Source organism: Ammospiza caudacuta, chromosome 6, assembly GCF_027887145.1.
Source record: "Ammospiza caudacuta isolate bAmmCau1 chromosome 6, bAmmCau1.pri, whole genome shotgun sequence".
Lineage (NCBI taxonomy): Eukaryota > Metazoa > Chordata > Aves > Passeriformes > Passerellidae > Ammospiza > Ammospiza caudacuta.
The window spans coordinates 33,296,003-33,320,049 of record NC_080598.1 but is presented as its reverse complement, the minus strand read 5'-3'; the positions used below and the strand labels follow the sequence as shown (position 1 = coordinate 33,320,049).

Sequence of the window (24,047 nt, the reverse complement as noted above, 5' to 3'; positions counted from 1 at the left end):
ATCTGTAGAGGAGTGAATTCCTTTCACTTTCTTGGGAAATCAGCTAAAGCAGCAAGGAGGAGAAGCAGTGTTTATCTCCCAGTATGCCTACTGGAGATATGCATATAAATACCATGGTGCAACCCACCCACATGAAGGAGGCAGGTTATGATGCAGTCCTCCAGTCCCAGCAGAAAGGCAGCTGTGGTGGCTTACCTGGTACGTTCCATTCATGAAGTGCACTGGGATGCTGAAGGGGAGTGAGTGGTGGTAGGGATTTCTCAGCAGGATGGACACGATCTCCATCCGGGAGGGCTTGGCTTCCCGCTCTCCAGCCTGCACCGTGCGGTCTACGGATCTCTGGCAGTAGATGGCATACTTGCCTATCTCACTCCTAGGCAGACAGGGGGAGAGAACCACAAACACGCTCCAAGTGCCATGTCCTCTTCAATTCCCATGCCATGGCAACGCATTCCTCCCTCAGGCTTTTGCTCCAGCAAAGGTATGCCTCTATGCAGATCCACTGTTCATCTCAACAGACTAAGAGCTCAAGTGAAAAGCTACAGCACAAACCTGAGCTCCAAGGATCTGTAAAACTAAGGCAGACAATGGAATCTCTAGGAAACACAAGAGTATTCCCTGCTTCTATGTGGACTGGACACATACCCTCTTCTGTACCCTGCTGCCAGCATAGTATCTGTCAAGTCAAGATCAATTCACCCTCAAACTTGCTGTCATGCCAGTGGAATTTAGTTACTATCGTGTCAAGTCCTGGTAAATGCTGAGTTGTATAATCCTGTGAGACTAATGCATTACAAGCTGTGTTTATTAATTTACACAGTTGTACAAATTGTAAGTTTCCATTAATCCTATCTGGCAACCAAGAGACTTGACCGAGATTCCAAGCAATTTTAGATTTGTTGACAGTTCAATACAGGATAGGGATAGTTACGAAGAGGATCAATTTACTGTCTACTGAAGAGAGTACTCCATTGAACAGCATCTAAAAGATGTAAGTGTCTCCAAAGCAGGAACGGTCAACTGCACCTTGCACAAAAATGTTAGGAATGTACATACTCAGTAAGTTCTGAAATTGAAGTATTTGTATGGATTTGTAGTAGTGCTATCACTTTCCAGGGGAAAATAATTCCACTCAAGATGTCTTCAGGGGCTCAGGACATGATTACAGTTAAGTCCCTACAAGCAACATGGAAGTCCAGAGTTCTGGCTTTTCACTGTGGCAATATATTTCTCACCTCCCCAGTAATGAACTCAGACAATATTCAGATAGATAATCTTGCTTCATCAAGAAGCTGTTATGTCTGGTTTCCAGATGCTCCTGAGCCCTGTGACTTCTCACTTAGAACTCTGCCCCACTTTTCCTCCTCTCTTAGAGACTGGATATGCATGCTGAATCACTTTTCACAAAAACAATACTTAGAATTAAGATCTATAATTCTTCTAATTAAGATCTTTTAATACCTAGAATAGATCTAGACCATACGCATTATGCAGTGTAAACATTCTAGTGTCTTGCTTGCTGTACGAAACAGGGAAAGTATATCTACTTAACAAACAGCTGTATCTACTCCATCCAAAGAGAGGTAAGTATTCCTAGAGCTAGGGAGAAGGAGCCATGCTAAATCCCATTTAGCAACTGGTCCAAATCTAAGCTAAAGTACATAAGCCCTTTTTCATGTAATTTCTGGGTTTTGTCTAGCCCTAATAATTGCTTCATAGCTGGATCATATAAATAAATTTCCTCTTTGTTTCTGCTTGACGTATATTTGTTCACAAAGGTGCTTTTGGGCAGACCATCAGCATAGGAGAGCTTGAGGCTGATGTAATAAATCAGTTTCACACAGCCCAGCAAATCCTTATGAAATTCAACAGTCTCCAACAGCAGAACATCTCCACTAGTGGGTCAAACGGGCCTGTCTGGAAGCTGATACTGCACAAGTTTGAAGAGATGGTTCCTACTACTAGACAAAAGATCCCTAACATGTTGTCTTAGCAAATGGAAGGAGAACCTGAACACTGTGGAGTGCCCAATACCTGTATTTTTGCTTTTGAGAAGAAATAGCAAATATGAGGCAACAGTTAAGAGAATTAAATACTTGATAGGAGTACACATTTCCTTTGCAGTGTCAGGAGACTTTTAGCCTGAGTTCAATGGCAGATTTAGGCTTATTAATTGAATATGAATATTTGTTTGAAAGGATTTTTTTACTTTTACTCTTTTACTTTTGTCTTAAAACAGTGTATTTTTGCAACAGACAACTAAACATCTCTGGCTCTGACCTCCCGGGTAATGACACAGTGAGATACACTGAAGATCCCCATGGAAACAAAGAGCACAGCATGAACAATGGAGAACAACTTCTTGCTGTTACCATAGTTACACACAAAAGAAGTAAGAGAAAACAGTACTAGCATATGTTTCAGGTTTGTTAGTTTTTCCTAACTTTTTACAGTTCCCTGAGATGTCTTATGCCTCACTTTTGTTCTGTCACTTTGCCTGCTAACCTGACAGCAGAATTTAATCACCTAAAATTTAAGTAATTCATTCCAAGTAATTACTTTGGTCTGTCTTTCTGTCAATAAAATAAAGTAGCTGCATAAGCAAAAACTTCCCAGTGTAGCTCCAGTTATATCTACAAAAAGTTCTTCTGCTAGTATAGGTCACTCAGTTTTGTGAACTAGCTTCATCTAAATGACATATTAATGTGAATGGTTGAAGGGGCACAGCTTTATCCTACTGGGAACCTCCTGATCTCCCTCTCAATATATATTTGTAGGAGTGTGTTCCAGAATTGCTCCCCTCTTTATGTGCAGTGGGTGCAAGAGGCAGTCAGCTGAGCAGAACGAAAAGCTGTTGCAGTCCTTACCTGGGGTCTGCATGGCGCTGCAAGTGCTGTTTGATGTACCAGAGGAAGTGATGTTGAGGCAGAAATAGAGGAGCACACAAAGCCAGGAGCTGCCAGCACTGTGAAAGCAAAACTGTGAAATCACTCTTGTTCTGTACTTCTTACCTGCTGTCTTTCACAGACTACTACAGCCAAAATGATGGCCAGTGACTAGTGCTTTTTGGAGTGACCCTTTGTGGATGTGTAGTTCAAGATGTTTCAGAGGCAGTAGTGGTCAGACTGCTCTTCAGTATTTCAATCTGGACTCTGAGAGGAGTTCTATATCATTGGCTACTTCTGAAAATTTGACTTCTGAAAATTTTAGTGTAACTATAACTGAGTCAACAATTAAGACTTAAATTAATACTATGTAACAGAAAATCATAATCAAAAAAGCACTGGGAAATTTTATTTCAAATTAGATCCATTATTATTCAACCTGATTTTAATATCTCATTTGAGCTGGGAATATTGTAATTGCATATTTACATTCATGCTGTAACTTATGATTTATTTACCTAACAATTACAGTGCAAGATTCAGATTTAATGTTTAATAGTAATATTCATGACTTGTATGCGGTTGATTATCTAAAATGCAAAACAAAATGAATACCATGTGACAGTTATAGCAAGACAACATTAGCTATGAACTTTGATTCTGAATATGGTCTGAATAGACTATTTGCAAGTGGTAAACAGTAACATTTAAACTAAAGTTTATTTTTCAAGTAGTTATATCCTTAGTGTTCTTCTTCGCAGATCAGTGCTGAGCTTCTCTTTCCCCCAGCACACCTTTAGCATAAGCACTATTTTAGGAGAACCAGTCCAATACCTACTAATTAAAACCATGGAATTAAATGGAAATTTTTTGCAGAGTGGCACTAAATAAAGAGGAACTGACCTGAATGACTGAGTGGTTCTGGGGTTGTCGGCAGCTGGTCTGTTTAACAAGCTGACAGTAAATTTCATTCTGCAGCTCAGTATGTGTCAAGCACACCTGCAGTGCTGTCTGGGCAAGTGACACATGGTAATCAATAGAGGATGCCTCCACAGGAACATTGATGAAGAGCTGACAGGACTGTGAAAGAGCAGAAGTTCGTCAATGTCACAAACACAGCAACTTTTCTCTGGTACTTTCCAGGCCAGGTTCACCAGATGTATTTATTAACTTACAGACAGTGAATAAATAACCTTGAGAGGAGGGAAGAGAGTCAATACTTAATTCCTATTCCTCCTTCCTTAGTTACGGCAACTAGAAAATTTACTCAACCTCCCCCAGTCTAAGGAACTTACAAGTCAGCAAAAGAATTGAGGGGAAAATATGCTTCCTGCCTTCCATGCCTGTGTTTTACCTTGTTCACACTGTCCAGTCTCATTTTTGATCTTATACTTGGAGAGTGCATCTCCAGCAGCTTCACCACTGGTCTTACTGAGACAACTGAGTTTTCCAATGAATTGTTTCTGTTTCCTTCAATCCAACCATTGGAGAGGAAAAGAAGGACAAAGCTAACTTTGAAGCATAAAGTCTGTGAGGAGTATTACCCCTAAGCCCAGATTCTGCACAAGAGAAGTTAAATCTCCAAAGAATGAATGTCACTTAAAATCCAACAGTTCTCTTGTAATTAAATGAACCAGCAAGCCTGTCTGAAGCAACCCACAGTGACAATAATTGTTGTACAACATGACCAAACAATGTTACTGCCCCATCAACATAGCAAAATAACTGAAAACGATGCAATGTCCCCTTAAATACCTTAAAAAGTTTCAGGGCTTCAGTCTGTAGAGCCTCTGATGGCAGAGTAGTGAGGGATGTGTGCAACCCATCTTTACTGTAGCACAACATAGGATGCTTCCACAGAGGAGAATCTGAGGTAGCAGATGGGCAAAAACAGGCAGTGTCAGAAACAGGAGAGAGAGAATAGTGTCTATGTTGACAAGGAGCCTTCCTGAGATGGCAAAGCACCAGAGGAAGCAGCACTGCACTAGGCCACACTATCTTTGGTGATACTTCACTGATTTCAGCAAAGCCCACCATGGATAAGGAGTCACCAGCAGCATTAGCCATCAGCAGAAAGAAGTACTGGTATCCTCAGTCCTGCTACATCAGAGCTTCCTGTCAGCTGGATTCTGGTGAGAAGCTGCTCAGGTGTGTGTTCAAACCAGAGACACAAACCCTGCCAGGGCAGCTGGCTGCAATGGGGGTCTTTGTTAGTGTAAGTATTCAACAGGAAGCAAGGTTCACGTATGGGGCTTGAATATGTGAGGGTGCAACAAAAGAGTTTAGGTATGAATGCAAATGTTAATACATATTTGAGAACATGGTGCATAAACATAAATGCATAAGCAGGTATCAAAGATGAGAATGGATATATGTGTAAAGGTTTATATGTGCAGACAGAGAAACAGATGGGAGGGCAAATGTGTTTGAGTGTATTTAAATAAAAGAGCACATGTTTGTATGGTCAAGATTTCCTGGAAAGGAAAATCAAGACCAACAAAGACAGGAAAAAATTTAAAGCACCAGTTCTTTATTTGATGAATTACTGTTACAGACATTTCAGAGGCTTTGATAAATGATGTGACAATGTGGTGGACTTGTCTGAGAACAAGAGACCATATGATGTACTACTGAGAATCCCCTTCCCTCACCTTTGACTGTACTAAACTGGGAATTGAAATTATTCTTCCTTATACTTTGCTACCATGGAAGAGTTTGTGGTGCTTACTTACTAGGGTCTCCCTCTGCATCCAATAGTTTTCCAATGAGTTGTTCATAAGATGTGCCCACTGTGGCATTACTGCTACCAGCTGCAACAGTCAGATGGTACAGCCAGGTGTTCTAGGCATAAGGATGAGAACAGGAGAGGTCAATTCAGGCCTGTTTTCTACAAACAGGTTAAGCCTGTATGGCCCATTTACCAAAAGACTCTTGCTCTCCAAAAAAATGACTGCTTTTTATACCTTCTCCTGTTTGGTGCGGATAAGTAAATATGTGGGACTCTGGTCCTGTGGGTGAATCACCAGTGTACAGTGGGATGAGAGAAGTCCTCCACCAGTAGTTTCATAATCTTCATCAGAGTCACAGGAGCGGTCTACTTCTTCCACCTTGGACTCACGCAGAGGCAGATGTCCTAAAGGACACTGTGAGGAGCAGAAGCACATTAGATAAATGTAACTCATCTCCCAGTATGGACCAGGAACACTGGGAAAGAAAAGCCAAGTAAAAATGCTGACAGTTCTGTAAAATGGAAGGAATAAACAATTCAATGTTTAGCTAATGTAATCTTGCACTTCTAAAGAATGTCTTCTTTCATAAGGTACTTACAAAGTGTATCACTAATGTTATTTTTCTTGGGAGAGCATCTACAGGATAGAATGAGACAATGCAAATAAAAATATTTTTTCCCATAAGATGCTGCTTTCTTCCCATTGCACTTGAGGGTCAGTTGCTTAGTATCTTGAGCCACTGTTTTCTGACCCTGGTTAGACTTTCTGCTTGCTATACTGGAAAAGAAATACTTTGAAAATTTCATAAGTAGTTAGATTCAGACAAAAAAGAAGACATCTGCTGTGCTAACTCTTGAAGTTAATCCAAAATATGAGTCACATTACTGTTTTGATATTCTAAAATTTGGGGTTTGATGTCACCAAGACAAAGTAATGGACTTTTGGGCAAGGTGTCCAGAAATGGAAGCACATTACACTGATTACCACCCTCTTCCCAGAATGTTGATGCTATCTGTTTTCATGACGATAATGTGGGATCTATCAGCTGCTGTATAAAAGTCTGCCCAGAAGGCTACACAAGACTAAATGGAGCAAGTGAGAAACAAGATGTAGAGTGATCTGAGAAAGAGCAATCACTTGCCTTTTAAGTTGGCTGTCATTTAAGCTTAAAAAAATAAAATCAGAAATATTGATTCTCTTTGTGGAACAGATGCTGTTGGAAGACAAGTACCACCAAGAAAGAGACCTGAGACACAGAAGCAGTAAAGCACAGTAAAGAAAGCTTCAAAAGAAATGGGAAAGGAGGGTCCAGGAATAAAAGGAGAAAATGGAATTACCCTATCTTCATGATTTCGATAGTAGTAGAAAGTTTTTCCAATCAGTGCACACCAGACCAGCTTAGAGTGACCGTGCTTGACCTGTAAGGAGGACAAACACATCCATGCTTTTATTAACAGCAGTATTGCCAGAATGCCTTTCTAGGACTTCAACTTTCAATTCAACTCTCCCTTAACACTTTGCATATATTTTTTGTTTTATGCTAATATAAGCTCCTCTCAAAACATACAGGGCACCCCTTCCAACAACAGGCAAGTACATCCCACCCAAGAACATGGGACATGAGTGCTATGAGAATGGGTCTAAGATTTTGTGAAGTGTTTTACTCATTCATAATAACTTTTAACTTCTGTATCCTGAAATAAAATATTAAGGATGCCCTTTTAAAGATTATAAAAACAAATCAGCTCATCTCAGCAAGAAAAGACCAGTCAAATTATAGTCTAGACAGCTGTTTCCTACTGCAGATGAATAACCTTCAGATACAGGTTGTCTTTAGCCATCTTAGAACCTGACAATAATTACATTAAAATATTCACAGTAACTTGCAATGTCAAACTAATCAATGGAAATTATATAAAGAATAAGAATTTTCTGCCATTGTACTTTGTACTAATGTACCTACAGACTATTATGACAGAACTAAGTGCTAACCTAGAACCACACAAGCCATTTTTTTTAAACTCTCCTGTATCACCAAGTTAAAGATCAATTAAATGTGACACTCAACAATTAAATGTGACACTCAACAGTGTTGACTTTTTTACTGTGACACGCTGTGAATTCTGCTGAAGAAAAGCACACATAAGCTAGATATTTGTTATTACTTACTACTTGTCAGTCAGTACCTTTCAGTAGCCTTGTTTGTCCCATCCTTTATCACTTACATAAATGTTTCACTCTGAAATACAGAAATCTACAGCCACTTTTCCTTCTTTCCCTACTCTTACAGAGAGTAAAATACTAATTTTTTGCTCACATTTGCTGTGCAAAACAAAAAACTGGCACACTGTCAATTCTGAGCTAAACATAAAGTATGAAATATTTTACCTTAGTGAGCCAGCCTTTCACAGTAGGTTTAGCATCACTGTGAGGAACACCAACAGGACCGCTCACTTGTACTCTCAGGATACTCTGCAGGACATGAATCCATTCCTCCAGGATGTTGGGAGAGTCTGCTGTCAAGAAGTAGGTTCTCTTTTCTGTCACAAGCTGGAAGGAAAATGAGTGAGAAAGTACATAGCTGCACATCTAAAAATCATCTCTTTAGCTGCTGAGTTGCTTTATCTCAAAGATTTTTTGGTCATTCAGGAGAGATTTTTTTGAGGGCAGGAAAAAAGATGCTAATCCTTAAAGCCCAAATGAAAAAAGCAAAACTCAGATAAATCAAATTCCCATAAACTTTCTTGCTGTGGCTTTGTGTCCTCTCTCATCCTTTCTTGTTTCTCAGTGCTGCTGCTAGTTTTTCATTTTAAAGATGACTACATAAATGTGGGGTTTTGCTGCCTTCACTTTGTATTGTGTTTTGCCTTCATTACCCTGTGACTGAGAGGAAAGATGCTATAAATCTAATAGTATTAGGCCTTAGCAACTTCAGTTCCATAAGGGCCAAAGGTAGCTCACAAGTTAGGCCATGTACCTTTCAAAGTATGAAAAAAACTTTAATGCTGCCTTTCTAATTAAGTCAATAATGACTTAAAGTGAACCCAGTTATGGGCTAACTTCTAATATTTTAGAAGTCAATTTCTAAAAGGAATCAACTATTCAGATGTTTCTTTACATGCCTCCAGGCATATAAAGTCAGGCTTGAGATCTTGTGAGAGAAGTCTCTCAGAAAGATCTTTAGTACTAGCTGGTTTTAATTGTTGTAAGAATCATTTTCCCCCACAGACTTCAAGCACTAACTCCTGCAAAAAAAAGGGAAAGCATTATGGTGTATAACAGGACAAAAATAAATGCAGATTTCTTTCAGTTTCAAAAGGGTGTATTTGGGTTACAATTTAGCTCTTTCCTCATTATTAATTAGACTAACTGCCTGTTTTGTACCAGGAAACAGAGACCAGATAAAGTTAGGTCATATCAGTTGAGACACACAGTACCATTCAGTCTGAATTAAGTGCTCACTCACCCAGCTGCTGAGTGCATGGTAAGGGGCAGGATAAAAAAGCAACACCTACCTGGAATGTTTGGGACCCTTCACCCCTGACAATTTGGCATGAAGAATTCAGCTCCAGCTGCCCTTGTGGTTTGCGGATTACATCACTCTGAGGAAAGAAAAGCAAACAATTTTTTCAGTAGGAAACCTCAGATGGGTCTTAGATTACTTAAATACAGCATAATATGCACGTACAGGTTGGAGTTTGCATTCACGAGCTAGAAAGGACAGCCTAAGGCTGCCAGGTGAAATATGAGACTGTGTAATCCCATTGCAAAAGTCTCCTCAATAGTGGCAGACAATATAACAAAAGCAGTGCTAATAAATGCTGTCTTCTTATGGAGTTCAGATTGGACATTATGATTAATAAAACAAATGCAAGCCCAAACAAATAAGTCGGAAGGCAGTACAACATACAATAGATACCAAGACAGTGGCTGAATTTCCACCTTCATAAGTTTTCAAGATTCAGCTAGACACTTGTTAAGTGACAAGTGTATTGATAACTTTGTTCTTCATTTGATGCATTTGATGCATATGATCATTCTAATGTTGGTAATGCTTTTCAAAATAGTGACATGTCTAACCAAAAGTGGTTTTTTAGTATCCTAAATTTCTCTGTGCCTCTAGAGGGGAGGAAATATATCCCAGTGACTTACCGGGGACTTGTAGTACATGATTTGTCTGTTTCTGAGAACAAACCATCGTCTTTTCCACGTCTTTACCTGGCTGCCCATTTTCAGCAAGTAGCCTGATTTCTCCATGGGCTCCTGGAGGACAGAGGAAAGGGGAGAGGAGGTCATCTTGCAACTCTCAAAATACAAATGAAAGTGTGCTGAAATCAAGCCCAGACATTTGCTGCATCTCCCATAATTTTCTGCTTTGTTTAATAGCAGCCCTCAAAGATCATTTCATTGATTGTTTGATGCTCTGTAAACTTATTTCTTTCCGACCAAGGCACTGATTTTCCAAATAAAAGTGAGATTCCTTGAGATCAAGAAGGCTGTCTCTACACCATGATTAGACTCCTGCTCCTTGTCTGTTTGATCTCTTATAGTGAAGAGTACAGACTTTAATGCTGCATGTTGTGAGATTTCTTTCCTTCCTCCTTCCTTCCTCTGAATTTCCAAATGTCTTTTGCCCCAAAAGTGTAAGGCCATCACTAAAGTAGAATACAACTACGGGAAATCAATATAGGTCATACATCCTTGATGATTATACTTTTACCTAAGCACATAAAGAAATTGCACCTTCTTTTGAAACACCAGATGGTGTCTTTTAAAATCAATCAACTGGACCAATAGCCCAGTCTGTTAGAGCTTCACTCTGCTGGGGGATTACTCAATATCCTGTAGTTACACTACTCTCTTCTAAGGCCAAGGCTCTGTTTGCAGCCCTATGCAAGTGTAACACAGCAATTCCAGTGCAAGCCTTACAGAGCAGATTCCACCATCAGTGGAATAGGAAGATGTTCGCTGTAGCTTGTGCTCTGGCTCTGAATAGTCACCATCCAAGGAGCAGGCATCAGGAGGGATGGCATAGTCACTCTCAGAGCTCAGTGAGGACACAGATACACCTGCTCAAAATAAAGGAAGGAATGAGAGACATGGCTAGACAAAAGCATGCACTGAATATTGTACACTCCAAAAACATTTCTGCATTCACCATTAAGCCTTTTTTTTGGTTCAAGAAGGACAAATCAGATCAGACTTTGGAAACTCAAACCCCACTAACACGACTTCTGAGCCTCTTTTTCTTTCCCTAGGAAGACAAGAGTTTTGGATACTGACAGTGAAATGCATTTATTGCTGAATAAAACCAAATTAAAATATATAAACAAAAAAAAATCAACAAACTTGTCATCTGAAGGAGAGACAGCTTGTTTTCATCTGGGGACATCCATTATAAAGCCTCAGCCTCCTCTGATTTCAGCTAAGGAAAAGGCTTCTTCACTAGCAATAGAGCTTTGCTTTCTGTGAATCTTTTCCCACAGGTACATGGCAATGCACAGGCACATCTGCCAATGCCTCACAACAGAAGTTAAGACTACATGAAATACAACTCTATTTTAGAGACAACCAACAAAATTTGGTGGTCTTTAAAATAGAGTCGTAATTTCACATTGTCTCTTTGGTAACAAAAATTCCATTCAACTTCCATTCCAGTTTAGCCCTGCCAGCAGGCAAGAAAAATAGTCCTAATCAAGACTCAAAGTACCTGCCAGCTCTCAAAGATAGGTGAGATGTTCTTACTCGTCAAGAAATTACCAGTCAATGAAAAAGACAAAAAAGCATTTTCTGTCCTGTATCAGTACTAGCTTGCTTCCAAGGAGAAGCCACAGCAAAGGTATGGATGACTAGATATGTGATGAATTTGGGAGGGCAATCCTTCCCACAATCTTAGTTTAGCAATTGCCTGAATGGAACTCTATCAGCAGTAAAAATCATCTACAAGAACAGATTTCTACTGTTTCTACTGTTGATGTCTGCACACATTCTGGGAGAACTCCTTGTAAGCAACACCCTGGCTGAGCATTTGCCTGTCACTGACGATGCTGCTCAGGGCATCTTGGCTCTGATGACAGAGTTCATCCTGCCCAGTAGCAATACTCCCATTTTACCTCTCTTCACGGCCCGAGGGCTGCCTGGCATGCTAGCTTTCCTGTTCTCAGATCCAGCAGCAGAAGTCCTGAAACTGGCATGGGAGCCACAGTCATCATCAGAGCCTGAAGACTCATCTAAGAAAGGCACATTGCTGATCTGTGTGGCTTTCTGGAAAACAGACCTGTATAGTTAGTGTGTGAGAGAAGAGTTTCCCCAGGACAATCCCCCTTCAATCAGGAGATAGAGCAACCCATGCCCTGCATTTCCACACTGCCTTGCCCACTTCTGCCTCAGGGTTCCTCAGTTCCTCCCCTTCTATTCTGAGAACTTCCAAGCTGGACTCTCTAGTCTGATCTGTTTGGGTCTCCTCTGGTTACACCCACCTACTATTCCACAACCCTTATGTTCCATCTCATTCCTTAGGCTACACCACTGTCACCTCTGGTTTCATAGTGCACACTGCAACTTCCTGGACCAAAACGTGTTGCAATGTTCTGTGTTCTTAAATATATTTAACTTTTGCTACTCTTTCTGCATTCTTTCGATGTCCAGTACTTCCTGACATTCTCTAATTTTCTTTCCTTCACTGCACAGTTCCATCCTGTTTTGTCTCAAGATACTAGCAGATCTGCACCATGCTTTCCACAACAGGAAAAGTGAGGTAACTCCTTACCCCCTTCAGTGTAGTGTAGACTGGCACTGTGACATTTCTGTAGATGAGATAGGTGAATGGCCCAGAAGTTGAACACGAGAAATTGGAAACTGGGGAAATTCAAAGAGAAAGCAAGAGAGCACAAAATACAAACTGGTGAAAAGGAGGAGGTTTTAATGGAGAAGCACATGGAGAACTGCCATCCTGGACAGTCGGGCTTCAGAAAGGCCAGCAGATGCATCATTAATTCCATACAATTCCCAGAGAGAGCTGCAGTGTTCCCTCCATTTAGCCTGTGAGACACCTTACCCACCCTGTGCTCCCCATGGTACAATGGCAATCTGGTGTACCCTGTATAAACAGAAAAAAGCCCTAACAGGCAAAATCATGGTGAAGAATAAAAACAGGCCACAGACATGCAGAGGCAGAAGACTGGCTGCAAAATTGATGGAAGAGATAATAGAATCCCTGAAGATGGCCCTGAATCTAGAGGCACAAACAGCCCCACACCAACCATCCCCAAAATCAGATATATCCTCCTCCCTTCCTTTATCAAGGCCATCTATGAGATCAAATTTACTTTGAAAACAGGCAAGGAAATGAAGAAATGGACAGCCAGAAGCTCAGGTCCCACACTGTCACCATGAACTCCCTTTAAGGATGGATCTAGTGCAGAACTTACAGCAGCTGGAAGTATCATTCACCATGGCCACTTCAGACAGCCTCATGCCAGACTTGGCCACGGCATAGATTCGGCTCTCCTGGAACAATAATACCATGAGCAACAGTGATCAGGCAAAAATGTAATTCTTACCAACAGAAATGCCCATGTCACAGAATCACACCACAGTCACACCTTTGGGCAGGAGGGAGGAGCTCTCTAACAAGGATAGCTGAATTCCACCATATGTTGTGTGAATGGCCATTAATGGAAGCATCTTACTGTGTGCTAATTCCCAGCTACAGAGGTGACATCCACACACTGGAACACCTACACACAATTATCCATAAATTACTGTATCACAGCTTGGAAGGAGATGGGATTTTTCCAAATTACAAACAATGCATTACAATGAATTAAGAACAGCCCTATACCAGAACAATTCATTGAGTCACCAGCTGCAAAGGATGCCCATTCTGTAATAAGGGAATGAAAGAAATGCCTGGAATGATCTCAATAAGCCTGTGTCTCAGTTACAACAACATACAGAGCTTTCAGTTCAAAGGATCTCCAAGTGCTTCATGAATTGATAAAAATTCCAGAGGGGGAACCCAAGACTGTATCTAGATGCAGTGTTATGACGACGACATCAACTAATGTGAAATGGATAAACCCCAAAGCTAGGAAACCTCTTGGTGCTCCTTAAAGCATACAACCAAAATTCACTGTGAAATAACACACATAATACATATACATGAAAGCACCTAAGACTGCAAAGTCAAGTACGCCAAAAAAATTATAAGACGTAAGAATTAACAATGAGTGCTTGACTTTGCAGTTTCAATAAATCATTTGTTTGTCCATGCCTTTAAAAAAGCAAATGAAAACAGAATTGCCTCTTTTGATACTACATTGATTTCCACCAGGTTTGTCAGTTTGGCCTGTTTAGGAACCTGGCTGATGGGAGTCCCTTGGGAGTCAGTTCTAATGGACAATTAATCCAACAAGACTGAATATTCTCCAAGAAGGAAAATTTAAGGTGCAGGAGCAGGTCATCCCCATGTGTTGATAGATGAGACAATGAGGAAGACCAGACTGTTGGCTGAACTCAAAGTTTGTGATCTTTGGATGAAGGGACAGGTGACTCAGGAGGGCTACAAACACACCATGAAGTTATGCAGACAAAAAATTAGGAGGAACAAAGCCCAACTAGATTTTCACCTGGCTACTGCAGTAAAAGACAAGAAAAGACTTCCATAAATACATGAGGAAAAAAAATAAAAACCTCCATCCTTTATTGGATATGAGTGGGAAACAGTGAGAAAGGATGAGGAAAGGGCAGAGGTACTCAATGCCTTCTTTGCTCAGTCTGATGGCAAACCAGCTGCTCTCCAAGCAGCCAGCCCCCTGATCTGGAAGACGTGGATGGGGAGCAGAATGAAGCCCCCATAACCCAAGGGGTAATGCCCAGTGACCTGCTTTGCCACCTAGACACACACAGGTCTGCAGGGCCAGGTGGGATCCCCCAAGGGCCCGAGGGAGCTGTTGGAAGAGCTCACTGAGCCACTGCCCATCAGCCGCCTGCAGCCCTGGTCACACGGGGAGCTCCCAGGTGACGGGAACCCGGCAAAGGGGCACCATCTACAAGGGCCAGAGGAGGGCCTGGGAAATACAGGCCTGTCATCCTGACCTTGGTGCTGGGGCAGCTCATGGAGCAGACCATCCTGAGCACCATCACACAACACATGCAGGACAACCAGGGAACCAGGCCCACACAGCATGGGTTTGTGAAAGGCAGGCCCTGCTTGACCAACCTGATCTCTTTCTATGACAAGTGACCTGCTCAGTGGATGAGGAGAAGCTGCATTTTACATCCTAAACAATTCCAAGACTAAAAAACCAATTAATCTATCTGACCTCGCAAGTAACTGTAAGAAAAAATGACAGGACATGCATACCCACTTTACCAAAGGTTTTCACAAAACTATCCTAACAGGAGGAGCATACCATGAGATAGGAATGCTGAGATCTAATCCATGTACCTATTCTAGTATCCATGGCTTTTTCTCACTCTGGAGCTATCTGGTCTGGTTCACTGCATTTATGATTAATTTTTCTATCTTAAACACATGACAAAAGAACTGAGGATTAACTTTTGATGACCCAAACCACAATGCAGTACATTTTGACTTTCACTTTTATTCCTATGATTCTTATATACTGGTTTTTTTTTCAACAGATCTTCTTCCTCTTATAAAGATAAATAAAAGAAAAAAAATTGTCAACGGAACCAGCATGCCCCATGATGTGGAACAGTCTGACTTGGTGGCTCAGGAATGCAACCTGCGATACCCACAGGTAGCAATTCCTTGAGCACAAGAAGTGCAGTAGCCTAACTACTGGGCACAAAGATAAGCAGCATTCTCATACTGTTGTCCATGCATTTCTTACCCACGATGGGAATCGGTGCAGCGGTGGTGTGGGAGGTTTGCATGCCGGGTCAAGTGTGCCAGACTCAGAACTCACAGCTTCTCTTTGCTCTGCAGGTAAGTGGTACATTCCCTCACACGCTGCAGCTTCTCCCCTCAGCAGGCCACATTCTGTCTCCATCTTCTCCATTACTCCATCATCATCAATGTCTGTCTCCTCCACGTGCCCAGAGCTGACTGGAGGGTCTGTTATGGGCTGGAAAGTGCTAGTCTCTAAGTGCATTACACGATGGAAAGAATTAGCCCCTGACTGTGGTTGGCTGTGATGTCTCTTGGCTAGCTGGATACTGTCTCTTGGTGTATTGGGTGTTCGTATTTTTGGAAACGTCATACTACTGCCAAGGCTGCACTCCCTCCCTGGAAAGAAGGAATGTGCTGTAACAGCTGATGTTGACACAACCAGAGGTGGCTCAGCAGTTTGGAGATGTCTCTCAAGCATGCTCATAATTTCTGCTGAGGAAGAGGAGTCCAGCTGGTGGGAATGGAATCTGGCACTCAGATCATCAGAGAAGCGGGTGCTATCCAAACCCACTTGTTGCAAGGTGCTCACAGCACTACAGTTTCCTTCCAGAGATGATTGGAAGGTCAAAGCCTCAAGAATTCTTGTGGTTTCAGCTGGAGGGTCCAGTGATATGGGACCAGAGCACCCTAAACCATGTTCAGAACTTACAGTTGGAAATACATTTCTCTCTGTGGAGAGATTCCAGCTTGATGGGTCAGATATGAGCTTCAGCATGCTCTGGGAAAGCAGAGATTTATCCTCTCCATTCTCAGTAATGGTGTCATTGGCAAGGACTATGTTTGCTGAAGAGAGGACATGTTTGGAAGGTCCTGTCTGACACACCTCTCTGAAACCAGGTGCAAGGAGCACAGATTTCTGCTCTATCTTCTCAGCAAAAGAGGCTCCTGATGCTTGAGGCTTCAGGGAATCACAGCTCCAAAGAGAATCCAAGGGAGGAATGCTGGTCATGTCTACAAGGAAGGAGAACATACAGTTAAGGCATTGAAACGCTTTGATGTACTCAGTGTTGCTTCCTTGTGTACATTCAGTTGTATTCAATAGCATCCTGGCCTGTTTAGGACTATGCAGAACAGAAAGGAGATGGCTGGGCAAAGTTATAACCAAAGTACATTTACAGCTGGGACTAGCACAGAAGATATGAATGGGAAATGATTAATCACTACTTCTGACAAAAGTGAAATTGAGGGCTTCCTAATGAAATTAGGCAGCACATTTGAAATTTACAGAAGGAAGGTTTTTTCCCAGACAAAAAAAGCAAACAGAATGCTGCAGACAGGCTAGAAAAAAACTAATGTTACTGGTAGTACAGGAGTTCTGGCCTAGGAACTTCCTAAACTACTCAGAGCAGAAGCTGGAAGTGTATATGGAAAGAAGGACAGCTTGTATTATTTTGTATGGTCCTTCGTGGAATGCAAACAGCCAACCAGGATCTGGGATATTGGCCTAGGCAAGCTTTCAGTCTAATGCAATATAAGAGTTTTTATTCTTACCTATATAATTATGCCTCCTGTCTTAAAACATGAGGAGGAAGTGCACCTATCCACGCAACACTTTGTCAAATACATCAAGGTGGCCATTGCTTAGCATGGCTTTTGGCTTTAGTGGACCTACAGTGATTTAACTCATCAAAAAATCTGGAATGATTCCATGCATTCCCAGGGGCTAGATGGGGCTTCCAGCAAAGGTATGGAGACCTTCTTAAACAACTCAGCAACCGGGGAGTTTACTCACTTTTGAAGAATTTCCCTAGAGCTTTTTGTTATCCTTTTGTGATATATGACCCACACAGTGCTTTATGTCATGATATTTTATAGTAGTTACTTATAGGGTTTTACTGTAAAATCTTCCCTTTTTTAGTTCTTTCCATGCCCTTTCAGTTGCTATGTTAGAGGATGACATAAAAGACAGATACTAGATTGTCCTTTCTCCTTAGTACACTTATTATATTTTCTCCCTTTCCATAATTATTAAATATTATCTCAGTTCTACAATTTCCACCAAATAGCAGCTTTAGAATATAAGAAAGCAGGGATAAAACTTGGAATGGCAGAGGATGTTTGATTGACCTTGGCATTTATATTTATTTCAGCCTGACTGAAAAAGAACCAAATGCTTTGGAAATTGCAAAATATGGGCGAGCGTGACTCTGCACAACTACTGCTGAAAATGCTGCCTGAACAGCAAACTCCATGGGTATTGCTTAACCAACCGCGGGATTCACAAGGAAATAGAAACAAACTGAAGACACAAAGTTACAAAGGAAAGAGCAAACAGCAGAATAAATTACTGTTGACAGCAAAGAGGATGAAACCTGCTCTTGGAAACAGCTGAGAAAAAGACAATCATGAGAGCATGACCTTGGCACTTGATTCACAAGGAACTGAATGTTAGCAAAGCTAACACATAACAATGGCACACACAAATCCTGGCACATATTTTCCCCTGACCCTAAGGTAAATCATTAGTGTAGACTGAAAATATGCCATTAATTTTAAACATTACTGGTATTTTACAGCTTCCTAGATGTGACAGGAGATTAAGAAGAAGAAGCTGTTACCAATAGCACAGCAAGCAAGAAGAGATTTGTCTCTCTGCAGAGGCTCTCACTTCAGCCTGGCATACTGAGACTAGTGAGGGATAAGAGGAGAGGGCAGTGCTGTTTACTGCCCAGAGAGCTGGGATCCAGGGCACACTTAATACCAGATTATTAACGCAGCTTACCAGGCATTCACTTTTTGTGAACAGTCAGAGCCAGAGGGGATGAGAGAAACCCAGTCATAAAGCATTTCACTAGAAATGTGGTGGGGTTTAAAAAGAATTTTGCCCTATTCCCTTGCTGTGGAGTAATAGGAATGCCAGAAAGACTTCTGCAGGAAAGAAATGTCCCCTCCCCACATGCCCAGTGAAGTTCTGGAAACTAGCTCATCTTATTGTGACCAAACCAAGCTCATTAAAAAAGAAAAATGAAAAAAAAAAAAGATATAATTTCTTTTTCAAAGCACATTATAATAAAAGGTGCTGAATTTAAGCCTAGAGATGAAAGTTTTCCATCCAGCCATCAAAGAACTGCAAAAACCCAAAACACCATAAGCAGCTTTCTCCAGCCCAACCTGATGGCACAGAGAAACCCAGCTCCTAAAGGCAGACCAAAGAGCTGCTGCCTTGGCTCATTCAGTTACTCAGATCACATACCAGCAGAGGTTCTGTGGGGATAAGAATAATTCACACATGGAGATACACTGAAGTACATCAGTGAAAGGAGAATTCTAATATGTATTTCAATGAATGCTTCTAACTCAGGAGCTTAGTGGCTTATTTTAATGAAAAAAAAAAAAAAAAAAAAAGACTCTACAGTGAATTAGTGGGAAAAAAATTAAGAGTTAAGGCAGATAAGAATGTTATTCCCATCTTAAAAACGGACCCAGCTAAGGAACAGAGCAACTCTACTGCCTGCTGCCACAAGTTTTAATTTCTGACAAACTTAAGAATACAACCCAGGAATGGTGACTTCCAGGCTGAACACATTTACCTTGCAATGTATCCCGAAGAGCTTCAATTTGCTCCATCAGTCTCTGATTACAGTTTTTCAGGTGGTAATTTTCTAGCTCAAGCTATGAAAGAAGAATAATAAAAAAAGAAATATAATACAAAATTGTGAGCACATGTGATCCACTACACAGAACATGCCTTCATCTTTGTTACTTTAAAGTTTCTTAAAAAGGGGAAAAAATGAGTCTACCAGTCACCTCGAATCCTTTTAATCAGCAACATCAGTAGACCACTCAAATATTTTGCTGTGCTTTCTCAAACAGCCTCTATATGAACTATTGGCACTTCACAAATACATCTTTAAATTTACTTCTCTGCTATAGCTCATAATTTACTCCTGTTGCAGAAATAATGCTCATGAAAGAGAAAATCAAAAAAACGTTACCCAGAAGGATCATTTGTTCTCACCCTTAATGTAGTAAAAGAAGAACCCATGGATCCAGAGGACCAAAGAAAACAGCAAAAACCAAACCAACATTAAGGGTGCATTTACATTTCCAATTAGGGCATAAGAGATTCTTTGCAAATTTGCTTTATGCCTTTACTTGAAGAGTCTCAGCATCCATTTTTAAACACAGCAGAGGTACAGCCAGACAGACTTTCCTCTTGAAGGAATCACCTGTAGTGCTGTCTCAAGTAACCCATTGGCAACACAGGTGTCAAGTTCTCCAACTGGCAGCGATCCACTTGTGCATGCTATGCACCTGGAATCAGCATCTGGCACAAACCTCTTTGCCAGTAAGTGTGAGTGTATGGTCCTGGATTCACAGCAGGTCACACCAAATCAAACCCCCTTGCTTCCTCCTTTGTGCTGCACCAGTCAGTAACCTAAATGCACCTTAAGTTATCTAACACAGGGTAGAGAAGCAGCACAGGAGTTCAGTGGATTATTTAGGCAATCTAATGACATTAAAAAGTCACATCATAATATAATCAGTGCCCACAAAGAATGCTTCTCCTAACTCCAACAAATTCCCTTTCTGTCATAAACCTTGAAATACATGTTTTTAACTTGGAATAAAGGACCAGGCTACCCACTCCCAGCTGAAAACTACTACTCCCATCTTTAAAACTGCATGCTGACCCACTGCTGTCTTTGTTTTCCTATAGGGTAGGACCAGATAGAGGGATAAATCCACAGGATGGATAGAACAGAGAGGTCAGAGACAAAAAATACTGGGCAGTAGGAAAACAGCATTAGTCAGAGATGGTAAATTATAAAAGAGCAAAGGATATGTTTGTGCAACAGGTGCTCTGTCAGAAATGAATAGAAACTGCATCCAGAGAAAAGGAGAGGTAAAAGAAAGCTAGGTAAAAGAAAGACACTTGTGACTAGTCAATCTTCAGAAACTTCTTTTGGGCACTGATGAGTTAACAGTCATCTATAATTTGCCCAATAAATTAAATAGCCCTTGGTAAGAGTGATGACCCCAGCCCTAAAATGGAGTATGTGCAGGGCCAAACAAGCAGAGTGCCCCTGTGGCAGACTGACTGTGCCCAGATGGTTGTCCTATGTAGGAACCCCCTGGCAGTGCAGCCACACGTACTTACTCACATGCCTTGAAACCTGGTAGAAAGCCAGAGACTTACCTCCCTGAGCTTAAATGTTACCCACTCTTTGATCTTGGCAGCTTTCTCTTGAACAATTTTGGCTTCCTCAGTCCTCAGCTGTTTCTGAGCCAAAAAACCAAAACCAACATTAGAGGCATTAGGAGAGTACAACTGTTCTCAGTGAGTTAGTGCATCAGGAGTGACTGAAACACAGAAGTTCCCATTCCAGACATAAGATTTAAGACTGCTACTTGGATACAATTTTTCAGCTGGCATCTGAAAAAAATCAAGCTCTAATTTGTCTTACATGGTCCCTAGACTCAAATTCAGAGGCTTGTTTCAAAAGTTTGTTGTGTATCAGCAAAATCCAGGTCAGGTAACAAACCTACCTCAGTTTGAGTACAATCTGCAACTTTTTCTGTTTCAGATGGTTTTGCAATGTTGCTGTTTGCTGTTGAGTATCTGTAGTGTTCCCCCAGCCTACACACACATTATTGGCCAAAGCTAATAAGAATTAAGCAGTGCCTATAACTTATTTGTAAAATACCAATCATTCCAAGCAAAAGGGATTCAGATGCTGTAACCATGAGTCTAGAGTGGACTTTCAAGGTGCACAAGATGCAAATACCAACAACAAATTTAACACACACAGTATTCTCATTGAGAAAGTAAATTAAAAAAAAAAAAAAAGCTCCACAACCTGACCTTGAAAAATACCAAGATCATGCCTAAGATCTGCTAGGAGAACTTCAGATGCTATAAGTGGTAGTATGTTTACATATCCATTAGAACAGGTTCTAGTCCACACAAAGGTGTTATGGCAACACTGTTGATTTGCACAATGACCATTGTTCCCCCAAGTATCTGCTTGGGTAATATTGCTACATCATTTTTGCAGCTGTGTTTTCTCAGCTGTGTTTTTAACTTTTCTGGAAATTTCCTTTGAAAGATGCTGAATTAACACTATGATCACCTGAAGCTTTCTGTTTTATCTTCTGTGTAGCTTCATCAGAAGCAACATCACTGAAAACTCTCCAAACTGCATAATGATTTAAACAACTGCAAGAAGAAATCAGTTCTGAGAGCAACAGAGGGAGGAAGAAAGGAGGACAACATGCTGCAAGTCACATCAGCCCTGGTTTCTCCAAATAAGGGGCAAAGATAATCCCTTCTGGTAGCAGCTGGTGGTTTCCCTGTTCTATTGTTTTTTTCTGAAGTAAAATAATACCAGCAATTATAATTATAAAAAATATCAGTCCTTCCCCCCACTTTAAATTTTTCACATGGATAAATAGACCCCGTGAAATTCCCCAAATTTTCAACATCTTTTCCCAACATTTTCACACTTTTAATTACCACATGCTATTTATCACTACAACTGCACATTTAAGGGCTCTTATTCAAGTATGTTTGCTCAATTATTGCAAGTATGTTTGTTTAAAGTAGGCCCAAGCAACATTTTAGGCAACCGTAACATTAGTAGTTGAGCATAATGAAATAAAAGCAACCAAATCAGATGCTTCAAGAAGAAGATTTATTTAGGTGGGTTTTTTTCCTTTTATATGACTGTGTGTGCTCCTAATCATCAAGTCTCAGGAGAATGCTAACTAGATGCAGGAGTTAGCATACTAGATGTGCCTAGAGGTCTGAAATGATCTAGCACACATAGTAAGTCTACCATCTCTCAATGTCCATCACATGGGAGCTGGCTTTGTATCCCTAATGACCTGGACTTGTCCTGGAACACGGTCCAAGAGATAAAAGATTCAGATTACTACACTATTTGTGAACTGCAATGCCAAGACTTTATTTAGGGTTCTAAAGTAGAACAGTGACATGATGACAGCATTGTCACCATGTGCAATAAGCCCTGCCTCTAAGCAGAACCAATTCACTCAGGCACAGCAGCCATAGATACAGTTATTGTGCTTTAAGCTCCAAAAGCAATTAGATATTCTTAGTGTCCCACACTATTGTGTGGCCCAGACATGACCTCAGTGCTCTCTTAATGATGCTCTGAACTCCATGGCTCTTCCCATCCCAGTGAAAACCAACAGGATGCCTTACAGGGACCCTTAGTAACCTTCTAGCCCTGCCACCATCTCATCCCATTCTGAAATAAAACCAGTGACTCTGATGATGAGTATTTCTTGTCTGGAATTGCCAAGCTTTGGCTTTCATTTCTAGAAGCTCATTTTGCCTCTTGTTGCTGGAACAAGAGTTCTACTAACAGCCCTTTAAATAGGTGGCAATTAGTTCAATGTAACTCAAATAGCCGAGTAATTTTTTTTTTTTGTAAAATTTTACTTTTATTTAAGTTATTTACTTAACAATGCATAAGAATACCTCATTCCTCATGTTATAAAAACCACAGGGCAAGGCCTTTACTAGAACTGAAATACAAGCCCTGCTGGAAATGTAGCACCTTCCTTCCACCAACTGAAAAAGGGAGAGACTAGGAACTATCCATACTGAGAAACAGCTGCTCTTTTATAATGACATCTGACAAGAGATGAACTATGCTGGAGGACTGCTGAAGGCTGGGAAAAGACCCTTCCCAAGAAGCAGCATGAACAGAGATGGGCTACACAAGGGTTTTGCAAAGCAATCACTGTGGTAAAAAGCCAGAGAAACACTGTGACCAGGCTGTAGCATTATAATGTAGGGTCTCAGCACTAACATAAGGAAGCCTTTAGGCACATTGACTGATCCCCAATGGTGAAGAGACATGGGCTGCTGAAGCTGAGTGCATGTTTTGTCCAAAAAGGAAAGAGAGGATCTTGCACTGGGCTGGGCATCATCTTAGCTGATCTGGAGCCAACTGAGAGACTAACTAGTAATGAGTCATAGTCCCTATCTTTGAAATATACATGACAGTATCCCTCTAACTTGTGAAATCTACAAGCCTCCCTGTAGAAAATATTCCTACCTGTTTTGCTAGCTGTGTCTCCAATTTGTTGATCAGATCTTCCTTTCCTTGCATTGTGCACATCAGCTCCTGGTATTTCTTGTGCAGGGTGCTGTCAGATTCACCAGTCTTCGCATTGGCAAGTTTTATCTTCTCTTCCATAACTCTGACCTGTAATGGTAATCAGAAGGAAATTGAATAAACCCAAAAACCACCAAAGCAAACCGATGTAAATCAAGGAACTGCTTGTGTAGTGGTAAGAGAATGAAAATAAATGAGAATATTTGTGGGTTTCTTATTTTTCAAGTCAGGAAAGGAAAAATAAAACATCAAAAACCACAACATCCTTCAGGTCACACTTAGTTTATACTCACATTTGTGGAAAGATCATTGTAATGCTGAAGCAATAACAGATGCAAACTGAACCATGAGGAGATAAATGCATCATGGGTTGTGAGATATTACAATCAAATTATTAATCAAAGACACCATACAGGCACCATAG

General features: G+C 40.9%; 1 protein-coding gene across 1 annotated transcript in view; it reads right to left on the bottom strand.

Moving 5' to 3' along the window:
• The window catches only part of PLEKHH1 (pleckstrin homology, MyTH4 and FERM domain containing H1), a 35,924-nt gene extending 12,213 nt beyond the window's left edge, over positions 1-23,711 (bottom strand). Inside the window, exons 1-18 of the mRNA XM_058806682.1 lie at positions 23,564-23,711; positions 20,674-20,757; positions 19,064-19,145; positions 15,475-16,484; positions 13,045-13,123; positions 12,384-12,472; positions 11,728-11,878; positions 10,544-10,683; positions 9,767-9,877; positions 9,130-9,216; positions 8,003-8,164; positions 6,952-7,032; positions 5,849-6,028; positions 5,618-5,726; positions 4,641-4,753; positions 3,789-3,965; positions 2,868-2,965; positions 196-373 (exon numbers count right to left, since the gene is read on the bottom strand). Coding sequence (XP_058662665.1) covers positions 196-373; positions 2,868-2,965; positions 3,789-3,965; positions 4,641-4,753; positions 5,618-5,726; positions 5,849-6,028; positions 6,952-7,032; positions 8,003-8,164; positions 9,130-9,216; positions 9,767-9,877; positions 10,544-10,683; positions 11,728-11,878; positions 12,384-12,472; positions 13,045-13,123; positions 15,475-16,484; positions 19,064-19,145; positions 20,674-20,757; positions 23,564-23,704 — 3,072 coding nt within the window. The 5' untranslated portion in view covers positions 23,705-23,711. The remainder of the gene's footprint in view (positions 1-195; positions 374-2,867; positions 2,966-3,788; positions 3,966-4,640; positions 4,754-5,617; positions 5,727-5,848; positions 6,029-6,951; positions 7,033-8,002; positions 8,165-9,129; positions 9,217-9,766; positions 9,878-10,543; positions 10,684-11,727; positions 11,879-12,383; positions 12,473-13,044; positions 13,124-15,474; positions 16,485-19,063; positions 19,146-20,673; positions 20,758-23,563) is intronic.
• Between the last annotated feature and the right edge of the window lie 336 nt (positions 23,712-24,047).